The 11,513-nt window shown below is 41.3% G+C and overlaps 1 protein-coding gene across 4 annotated transcripts; it reads right to left on the bottom strand.

Moving 5' to 3' along the window:
* Positions 1 to 353: 353 nt before the first annotated feature.
* tagln (transgelin) lies at positions 354 to 6,928 on the bottom strand. 4 transcript variants are annotated; one of them, XM_082179546.1, is made up of 6 exons: positions 6,774 to 6,921; positions 5,766 to 5,812; positions 4,769 to 4,963; positions 1,912 to 2,080; positions 767 to 869; positions 354 to 639 (listed from the first exon to the last, which is right to left on the bottom strand). In XM_082179546.1, the coding sequence occupies exons 2-6, from the start codon at positions 5,775 to 5,777 to the stop codon at positions 492 to 494; spliced, it is 627 nt and encodes a 208-aa protein (XP_082035672.1). In that variant the 5' UTR covers positions 5,778 to 5,812; positions 6,774 to 6,921; the 3' UTR covers positions 354 to 491. The 4 variants fall into 4 exon arrangements, with proteins under 4 accessions (XP_082035672.1, XP_082035673.1, XP_082035675.1 ...); XM_082179547.1 differs by having other exon boundaries at positions 4,769 to 4,960; XM_082179549.1 differs by lacking the exon at positions 5,766 to 5,812 and having other exon boundaries at positions 4,769 to 4,960; positions 6,774 to 6,928.
* Between the last annotated feature and the right edge of the window lie 4,585 nt (positions 6,929 to 11,513).

The following is an 11,513-nucleotide window of genomic DNA, read 5'->3' as shown; positions in this document are numbered from 1 at the left end:
TCCAGATCAAGTAAGAGTGTGATGTTTCAATGTGCAGTGAATGTTAAACAACCTATCATCTGGACCCGTCGGTGACCTTACGGGGTTAATCTAAGCTCTGTCTGTGAAACTGGGCCTAATACTTTTTTTTCCTTTGGAATAAAATGCACAAATGAATCATTAACATTAAGACCAGGAATGTGTATTAAGAAAGTAAATGGGGTTCGTTTTGATTGTATGTCAACTTGCATGTATGAAATGTTAGACGACACAATCTGTCATTTTGCACAAAATTCTACTCTGTTCAACAAAGAATGCTGCAATTCAACCGAATATGTTGCACAAAAATAGGGATTGACTACAGACATGGAAACTTATTTTAGTACCAAGTGGTGTATTCTTTTTAATTATATTTATTACACTGTCATTCTGGTCATATTCTGAATGAAACATTTGGAGTCAAATGATTAGGATGCGGTGATGGTCAGGGAACCGAGGGAAGAAGGTTTGGCTCATGGGTTCATGATCTGTCGAGGTCGACCATAGCCTGTCATGCCAGCCTGGGACGCTCCTTTATTGGATCCCATCTGCAGACCAATGACATTTTTCCCCTCTTTAATCTGGTTGTCAGAGAAATCTCTCCGGTTCTCCTGAGCTTTCCTGCAAATAGGCAAAAAGCCAATATTTAAATAATCAACATCGATAAATTAAACAAAACCATACTATTTGATTATAACCCCAGACAAAACAATCCGTGTAACCTCTGGAGTGATCAGCTGTAACTCACTTGAAGAACCAGTTGGGATCTCCTTGGAAGGCGCCATCATCTTTTGTCACCGCGATGCTGCCCAGAGCCATGAGCGTCCTCTGCACTGCGGCCAAGTCCTTTCCTAGAGGATTTATACATGCAAGCTATGATAACAGTGATGCAAACACACCTTCACTGGTCTGGTCTGTTCTGTTGTTTTGGTGTCTAGCAGGGAGAAGTCCACAGTGATTCCTGCATTAATACTGTTTGTTCTAATTCAATTGATTACATTTTGAATGTTTTTTTGGTTTGTTTGTTTTCAACAGTAACCATTGTCTATTGCAATAGATACCAGTGGTAAATATTCCAGAGATACTTGTTGTTTGGTACTTGGAATTATGTGTATGGGTGAAGGACAACACCTATTGTGGTTTGAATGTGACATTACACACAGAATAATTAAAGACACCCGTTAAATGCAATTGTTACTGTATAGAGATAATTTTACATTCTCCTGTGTTGTGTTTCAGGACAGAATCAGAACACCTGTTGCATTCCTGAAGGTCAAGCGCTGTTTTGTCTTTTCCAGGAAAGACTGCTTTTATTTCACGTTGAAAAATTTCTCCTCCAAACACTTTCATTACACTTATTACAAGGACAATGGTGATCGATGGATGGGTTAATATTACTTGAAGGTAAATAGTTTAATAAATAGAAAATATATTTTCACCACGTTATTTAGTCAGTCACGTTGTACTAAGAAATATGGTGCAACCCTCATGCATAGCAGAGTTGAAATATTGATCTTTACAAGGTCATACTAAACATAAGACACTATGAAAAACTTCTGATTGATCAAAAAGACTTCTATGACACTCAAATATGTAGGTACTCATTCAATTTCATATTTTATTTTAAAATTGATTTTGTATTATTGCACACACTAATCAGTCATTCTGTATCTGCATTCAATATCCTGTTCATTAATCAGACATGCATACTGCATATATGGCATGTGATACATTAATAATCAATCAACCATATTTATTTAACAACCTTATTTAATGTTGAAGAGCTGTAAACAATATTTTAAACTGGTACACTGAATCTTGATATGGGATCTGAATGTCTATGAAGAATATATATTTGTTGGAGAAAGGTCTGTGATTTGTTGGCATACTCACCCTCCCAGAGATCTACCGTCTGAAACATGTCGGTTTTGATGACGCCGTATCTCTCCGCAGCATTAAGGAACTGTGACACTTGCTCCATCTGTTTGAAAGCCATACTGGAGCTCTGGATCTTCTTTACGGGCTTTTCCTTACACAGACTATTGATGAGCTCACACAAAACCTGAGAACGGGCAAAGAAAACAAGATTACACTCTACATTACACTCTACATTTTCCATGAATGTGATCAAAATTATGAATGACATTATAACAACACTGAGTGACCAGTTTACTCATCCAGATTACTAATGTGGTTTGATTATGTATCACTCAACATGAATTTGATTTTGGCGTGTCCTATCATTCCTTGTGTAAACTTTGGTGTCTCTTTTTCAATCCCTGTTCATTTTACCTTCTGAATAACGTAGATTGTTTCCTTTCGAAGAGGAACTCAACACTGTGTCTAGGATCGACGCTATGGGGAACACATCCGCGTGACCAGTGTCTGAAGTACATGTAAACACACAACGATTTAATTGGCTGGCGACAGCCCGTGATGTCATGAGCGGAGCGCCTGGAAGTAGATGAGGGCATCCGTAGTTCACATCATCACCCTTTTTGTCTTCAGGAGATGCTTGTTTGTATGCGAGTGTAAGACAAACGCTACCGGTGGAACTTGTTCGACTGCTTGAGGAAGCTGGATGTGCTCATTATAATGCATTCGAGAAACTGCTGACGGAATTTTTCCCTCTTTTCCACCTCGCTTTTAAATCACTTATGAATGTTATCTGTTCTCTAACTGAACTAAATTATTTTTATTACTATAAAAAATCAAAATTACAGTGGGGCGGTCCAGGGTGGGCAAGTGATGTATTCGGTGTGTGGCTTAACACCGGTAACAGAGCAAGCCTACTCCCTTAAAAAAAAACAAAAAAAAAACAGGGTTTGACCTGCCTCCCCCAGACTTCCAGCGATCTTTGAGTAAGGTTTGGCAAGCTGCCCTTTTGAGCCTTAGGGTTGAGGGAGGTGTTTCCTCCCAGACCAGTTAGAGTATTAAAGCAGGGATCCATGCCTCCTTCTTAAAGCTCCAGTTATCCTTACACTTAATCTTTGAATAAAGAATCCATCTACCTGGATTCTGGGAAGAATGATAGGGATGGTGTGAGCACTCCTGTTATTTGCTTAGGGTAACTGAACAGAGCTGCAGCTCCACTGCGGCTGTCTGGGGATTAGTTCATTACAAGAATCTGTGCAATTAAGTGATTGCCATTCTTGTATTATAGCCTTTTCTGTAAAACAAACAAAAAAAACAGAGTAGTGGAATTCCAGGGTCTCTTGTGTACGTCTTTTTAGGACACAGCCTGGGTTTGACGCTCTGACTCTGGCTAATAGTCAAGCTATGCTATGCCCACTCTGTTTGTGCATACTCTCACCTAGTGACGCAGGCATCCCCACGGCATGGCGGCGGGGGTATTTTTTCCCCATAGCGTTTATCCAAGAGGCAGTGTTGAGTTCTGCTTCGAAATGGAACGTCTCAGGTTACATGTAACCATGGTTCCCTGAAAAGGGGAATGATACATTGGTAAACCCATGCGTCTGCGTCTGCGTCTGCGTCTGCCAGCATGTCTCCTTAAGACAAAGAAGTTGATGACGTGTTCTACAGGTGCCCTCTTATAGTTCTGGGCGTCACAGGCTGTCACTAGCTAATGAAATTGTCATGTGTATACATGTGCTTCAGAGACCGGTCACACTGATGGCATTCCCCATAGCGTCGATCCAAGATGCAGTGTTGAGTTTCACTTCTCAAGGAACGTCTCAGGTTACGACTGTAACCCTTGTTCCCTGAGAAGTGTTCTTATATCAGCTTTACCCGAGATAAAAACTCAAGGGTGGAGACCTGAACAATTAATTGACTCCAGCTCCATGACAGGTTGCTGTCTGAGCTTAGCTCTGGAGGAGTAGAGGCCTCAGCAGGAAGAAATTCCATGGAAGAAGCCTAACCACTCAACCCCATGACTTGATGGTCAAAATCAAGGAGCTTTCACAGGAGAGTCTATTCTAAAGGCCACAGGCTAGATGATGCTACTACCAAAGCTCTAGAGAGCGGCGGCTTCAGAATAGTGTTTGTCACTCTCTAAGCGAGAGGAAGCCTGACAACGCCCAGGTGACAACCACAGGGGAGGCTTTCCAAAGAAATAGCCAGCAATACCTGGCTATTTGGCTGTGCCAAACACCGCTAAGGAACTAGAGGAGTCAGCTCAAAAATAAAAAAAACGACGTAAGATTTGTTTATTTATGTTCATGAAAAGGGTCGAATATGTGATAAACAAACGGTTTCTTCGTTTTTCCGTTTAGAAGTCAAAAACAAGAAAAAAATTATCTAAAGGTACACGGACCTTTTTTTTTATTTATTTGTTGTCAAGGACTGACTCTTGGCAGCAAGGGCATAGCCATCATTTCAGAAGTGAGGCAGACAAAAATGTCAAGGATAATACTTTTTTTAAATTAATTCTTTTATCTTTGTTATTAGAAATTAGATTTTATTTTCATTATTTGTCTAAGAAATCAAATACTCTGCTGAACAAAACCAATAATTCGTATTCACTAATATTTTTTCCATATTTTCCTGATGACAATTTTATGTTTGTTTTATGTACTACAAACACTTGTGCATTTAATCATCATATATTTATGGTTTTATGTAAAAAATTGGGGGGGAAAATCAAATAAAAAAAGATCAAAGAATAAGGCAGAAAATAGGCAATTTTTTTTTTTTTTTTTTTTTTTTTTTTTTTTTTTTTAAATGTGTACAAACTTTTGCTTTCATGACTGCCAAAATTACCTGAGAATAACAGGCATGCCTTACTTACACATCCATCTTTGAGCCAGGTCTGGAAACCCAGTTTTCCTGCCTCTGGCTTTCCCACCGCAGGCCCACACTGGGTCATAATCCACTCCACCAAACGCGCCTCCAGTTCAGTGTCATACTTCTGCTCAATTTTATCCTGCACTTGGCGGCTCATCCCATAAGATGGACCCTTGTTTGCCATAGTTGAAGCTCCCTGCTTAGATGAGAAAAGGAGACTGTCAATAGTGTAGGACTTGACGTATGTTCAGTGTGTACTAATCTTTGGAGTAACTACCAAATCATGACACATTTAATATATGCTATTCCATCTCACTTTTATTATAATTTTGTATTGATTTTTGCTCCAGTGTAGTGTTGTAGTTTGTCTGAAAATTTCCTTTATCAAATGTTATTAGACATTTTCAATAGTTTGTTTGTTCAATAGCTTCTTAGCTTGTTTTATGGACAAAATATAAAACAGGAACAAGTTTGTGAAGTGTGTGCCATTTACCTCCCCAGAAAATCCTCTTCTCCTAAAACTTTTATTGCATTTCAATTTAAAATTAATTTAATCTAAAACATCAGCAGCATAAAGTGGAAAAAGACAATGATGCAGTTAAAAGCAGCCACAAAGCCATAAAATGAACTTATAAATCATGCGTAGCCTATAGATGTTGTGCAGCGTAAACACTCCAACATGTTTCCAACGGCAAACAGTTCAGCTCAATTTTTATGTTGTGTCAAATGGATTTCTTGAGCTAAACTGTTATACAAAAAGCAACCATAAAGGCACAGGTTCACATGTTCACGTAGTCCTTGAGTGAATGGGGGCTCCTGGAAGAATTATCACTGGAGTCAGATAAGCAGCCATTATGTTTATGACAGGATTAGATGAACATGTTCCTCCAGAGCGTTTGTTTAGAAACACCATTAATTACATTCTGACATTTCTCAGCAAAGCACACACACACACACACACACACACACACACACACACACACACACAGAGCAGCAGTCACCTGTGCTGCCATTCTGCGGTTTAGGACACCACCTCTGAAGTTCCAACCTTAAATAATGAGTTTCAAGACATTCACCCTATGAGCATTACAGCAAAAATGTGCACTTTCTTAATGTTTTTTAATTTAATGAAATATGCCTCACTATAAGTAACATTGCAACTAACTTTATTAGTATTATTAGACTGTCTGATTAATATATGCTAACACTTTATTGTGATGCTTCTCCAACAGACATTCTACTGACTATAAGTAACTTTGCAACTACTGTACATGTCAATATATTCTACCAACCCGAACCCGAACCCTAACAGTGTACTAATACTCTAATGAAAGTTAGTTGACGTAGTTGCAAAGTTACTTATAGTTAGTAGAATGTCTAAAGTGGGACATTGAAATAAAGTGAAACCAAATGACTTTCAAGATAACAATTCATTTAAAAAATGGGTCAGAAAAGTGTAGTTCTGAGTAGGTCTAACACTTGCTTTAATATTTTCTAATGCAATGACATTTACACTTTTGTAAGTGTCACGAAAGTGTCCATTTACTTTTGGGAGGCATTGCATTTTTTTTTATATATATTTTTTTATAATTATAATTTAGGTAAGCTTAATTATATGTCTTCTTTTCTCACCCCAGTCTGAGTGGCCAAGTATTGGTCTGGATAAAAGATCATGGGACATTTATATGAATAGACTGGGTCTGCATTAGTTGTTAGTGAAGAAAGATATGTGGTTGATAATCGTTACACACCTTAAAATGCAGGTAAATTCACACTTTAAAAGGTCATAACAAAGAAGCTAATGCAACATATCAAAAGTTCAAATAATACTGAAACACTGAAATTAACTTAGTAATAAGCTAGTTTATCAGGTCTGAACATTTTTTCCTTTTTTAACTGTAGTACGTAGATTGTGCATGAGATGTATTGGTTTACTTAATGTCATTCACAAGGCACAATAATCAGCAAAATAAATGAGGTCTTTGATAGCATATGAAAAACATACTTACTCTTGTAAAAATGAAGATGACCTTGTCCTTGGTGCAGTCACCAGTCAACCTGGAGCAATGGATTTAGTGTGAGAGTGTCTAGATACAAGAGTTCAGCAGTCGTCCCTGTTGCTGTTTCAGGAGTAAATGTCTTTACCATTAGAGAAATAAAAAAACAAGGCATTCAGTGAGGGGGCAGAGAAAAGGAAATTGGCACCTTAAAAGGACATAGTCTTTTTCTCAAGCCCACCCTCCTCTCCACTCAGCACTTACGGTTTATAGTTCGGCCCTTTGTTAAAGCAAAGCCTTATTTGGGAAGAGGCCTGGGTGAGGACAGGATCCAAGCCAAGAGTCTTTAGTTTGGTCAGAGACCAGAATTCTCCAAATACCACATCACTGCATCAGCAGAGAGAAAAAGAGAGGCTGTGCTAATGCCTGCTGGAAGGTAGGGGACGAAGCTAGGGAAATAAGTAGAGGGCTTCAAGTTTAGACAGGGACATAAATGGAATAGTTTGACAGATGTACTGTGTAGTTTTTACACATCAGAGAAATCTGTCAGCAGTTAGGTATATTTGTTCTGGGATGTAGATGTAAAAGCAGTGGCCGTAAGGAAATAAGAGCAGTATGAGTGCTTTGGCTGAGATTATGCAAAATGATTTACTGACACTTCGGAAGCAACCATCAACAAGGCCTTCTATGTACAAAATACTTCAATATTACAGCATCTAATGAGAATGTTATAGCTAATGCTGAAAACAAGCAATGCTATATTGATATTTTTTACTGACCATTCAATCTGCCTTTATTTTTTTAAATCAACAATTTAATATCATCTCAAATTTGCAGATGATAAAAAAAAAAAAAAAACGCCAGCTTTACTTCTGGGTTATTTTTTGATTTGTAATGATAGAATGATAAAACTGGTATCATCTGAATAATCAGACTCTCTTTATCCCCATTTACTGCTACTGGACCCACAAACACTGCATAAAATGGGACAGTGTATTAGCTGATATGACTTTGAAATGTTGGGTTTCCATGTTTTATAGGGACTTTCCATAAACATAATGGAGCACTTTCTGCATTTCTACAATTTCAAAAAACTTCACAGAGTGATTAATAATTGTTTTGCTCAAAGGGAACCAAAAATGTCCCAACTAGGTCGAAAAATCTGATATAGCTATCCTTGTGATGATAGGACCACACACACACACACACACACACACACACACACACACACACACACACACACACACACACACACTCACACACACACACACACACACACACACACACACACAGTAATGTTGTTACATCTACAGTGGATATAAAAAGTCTATACACCCCTGTTAAAACAGCTAGTTTTTGTGATGTAAAAAATGAGACAAAGATTAGTCATATCAGAACTTTTGCACCTTCAATGTAAAATTGAAAACCAAAATGACATATTTCAGAAAAACCTTAAAATCGAGCATGAACTAATCATCAAGCTCATGTGAAATAGTACACAGCTGTCTTCACCTGATGTGACTCTGGTTAACTCAAAATAGATCTCAGCAGTTCTTTTTTTTTTTTTTTTTGACATCTTCTTGGTTGCATGCTACTACAAGAACCACGGGCCACAAAGAGCTTACAAATCATCAATGGGATCTCATTGGTAAAAGGTATCGCATGCGCTTAGGTTAGTGTTACAAAAACATTTCAAAGCATTACATATACCATGGAACACAGTGAAGACAATCATTAACAAGTAGCGAAAGTAGGGCACAACTGTGACACAGGGTGTCTCTCCAAAATTGATGAGAAAACAAAGTGAGACTTCCGCTTCCGCCTGCATGGAGTGAGCAGCAAAGAAGGGAGCTCCTCCAATAAGTAAGTGATTATTGCCCCGGCACACATCTTCCCCGATGTGAGTCCAGAGTTTGTGTGGACTTTGTGTGGCATTCAACCCAGTGAAGGCAAAGCTACAAGCTGCCGGGATAAACTATAGTTTGTTCTATCCACCCAAACTGGCAATCACCGAATCAGGTACAAGTTCAAACACATTCAAATAATTTATAGAGAAGAAAACGTCTTGGTTACTATCGTAACCTCGGTTCCCTTTCGAGAGGTCTCTTGTATTGCGTAAGGCTAGCTTACGCTATGGAAAAACTCCTTTTCTCAAGAATATTGAAGCCAAATCTTTAAAACGCAGTGCAGCTGCACAGCAGACACAGATGAGCGACTAGTGCGGTCATTGGCTGTGCTGCGGCAACTGCACAAACCTATGGCGAGGCAGGTCAGACGCGTGAACCAATCAGGTCGCTTTGCATTTGCACTTGCGCCGCTTTGCACTTGTCTTTATAAGCATCCATTCTTAGCCAAGGAATTCAAGTTTAATCGACTGAAGCGAATCCCCTGATCAAAGCAGAATAGCACGGCGGGTTATGCAATACTCATTCCCTCACCTCAGGGAACCAAGGTTACGTTAGTAACCGAGACGTTCCCTTTCGAGAGGTCTCTCGTTTTGCGTAAGGCTACTTTACGCTATGGGAACCCCCTTCAAAACGCTGTGCGTGCTTAAACTTCGCTCCTTACAGTAGCCCAAGGCAAGATGCCTGAGGCTTATAGAAAAGTATGAACCTAATAAAAGCCAGTCCGTGACGGGCTTCGTATAGGGAAAAACAAGGAATGGGCCTAATGAGGGCAAAAACCTTTTATAATGTATATATATGAGAACCGCAGTTCAAATTTAGCCAGGACCGGATATGTAGGCTCAGGGGGTTTGAGCTTACACATCTTGTATTGAAAGAATTTCTAACTTCCAGGTTATAAAACCTCATAAATGTGGACGGCGAGGCCCAGCCGGCCACCGCACAGGTATCTTCAATAGGTATTCCACTTGACCAAGCCCAAGACGAGGCCATACCTCTCATGGAATGAGCTCTGACGCCTAAGGGGCAATGAAGGGCCTTAAACTCATAAGCCAGCACAATAGCATCTACCATCCAGCGTGATAATCTCTGCTTTAATACGGCGAGCCCCTTGGTGCGGCCGCAGCCCGAAGCGGATCAAATGGGGCACACTTCATTGCTTCCAGGACCGTGCAGAGGTACCAGATAGGCACAGAGGGGGGTCGCGGAGGGGTTAGCCTCCTTGCCCCTTTAAGGAAGCGCATGATGAGGTTGTTTCTTCCTAGTGATTGTCCGGCCACAAGAGGGTGAGATGCTGTTATGGCCACCACATATACTTTGAGCGTGGAGGAGGTGCGACCCATGTCCAAGAGCACTTGCTAAAAGGCGAGAACACTTGGCACTTCACACGAGTAGAGGTCCAGGCTCCGTGCTGCGCACCAGCCAGAGATCACCACCCATTTCTGAGCGTAGAGGCGCCTACTCGAAGGCGCTCTTGCTTCAGTGATGGTTTTTAGCACCCTATCCGGGAGACACCTGGGTACCCATTGAGGGGCCATACATGAAGGGCCCACAAGCCGGGACGGGGATGCCAGATTTTCCCATTTGCCTGCGTGAGGAGATCTCTCCTCAGCGGTATTGGGTACATGGGGCTGTTTCCAGCAGTTGTGCCAACTCTGAAAATCTTAATCTGGGTCTTCCAGAGAGGGATTATTAGCAGCACTGCACACTTGCTTTCCCTGATCCGTTCAATGACCTGTGGTAGCATCGTGACCGGAGGAAATGCATATAGCGGACGGTGCAGCCAGTCGTGGGCTAGCGCCTCCTTGCTCTGTGTTAGGCAACGAGCATTGTCTTCTGAGGTGAAGAGGTCGACCTCTGCCTCGCTGAAGATGCTCCATATCAGCTGAACCGTCTGCGGGTGAAGAGACTATTCCCCTGGGGGAACATTGTCTCTGGATAGCATATCCGCACCCTGGTTCAGAATGCCTGGCACATGCGCCGCCCTCAGCGAGCGCAGGTTGTGCTGAGCCCATAGAATGAGACTCCTGGCCATGGCGTGCAGGTTGTTTGACCTGAGACCGCCCTGGCGATTTATGTAGGACACCACTGCCATGTTGTCTGTTCGGACCAGGACGTGGTGGATTTGTAAGTGGCCAAATCGCCACGCGTGAGCTGGTACTCTGGGTTTCAGCCAGCGCTGAAGAGGACGCATGTGCAATAGTCAAAGCTGGAGTACCGGTGATGCTGAGGCCATGAGACCCAACATCCTCTGAAATCTCTTGAGAGGCGCGCAAGCGTGCTTTAATTTGTATAGAGTCTATCACTGTACCAGGGAAAGAGATACTCTGGCTGGGAGACAGTGTGCTCTTGGAAGCATTGATCCTCAGACCCAGGCATTGTAAATGGCTGAGGAGCCAGGATCTGTGAGTTATCAACACTTGCACTCCCCGCTGGGGATGTGCACTTCGTAAATGTACGAGGTGCCAGTGATAGGCCAAACAGTAGTACTGTGTACTGGTAAGCCTGCCCCCTCGAAGGCGAATTTCAGGAATGGCCTGTGATGGGGCGATATTTGGATGTGAAAATAAGCATCTTTCAGATCCACTGAGAAAAAACAATCCCCTGGGCGAATTTGCACAAGGATTTGTCTGGTTGTCAGCATCCTGAACGGGCGCGTCATAAGCGCTTTGTTCAGGTGTCTGAGGTCTAGGATGGGCCTGAGGCCGCCATCCTTTTTTCGGAACAAGGAAGTAGCGACTGTTAAAGCCCAACTCGCTTTGTGAAAGAGGGACTGGTTCGACAGCTCCCTTTTCTAACAGTTTCGACTAGGGCTGGGGGAATTAACGTGTTAATCTTTGAGATTAAT

Source organism: Leuciscus leuciscus, assembly GCF_965113295.1.
Source record: "Leuciscus leuciscus genome assembly, chromosome: 9".
NCBI classification, from domain to species: domain Eukaryota; kingdom Metazoa; phylum Chordata; class Actinopteri; order Cypriniformes; family Leuciscidae; genus Leuciscus; species Leuciscus leuciscus.
Note: the sequence above shows the minus strand (reverse complement) of the source record. Positions and strands in the feature narration are given on the sequence as shown.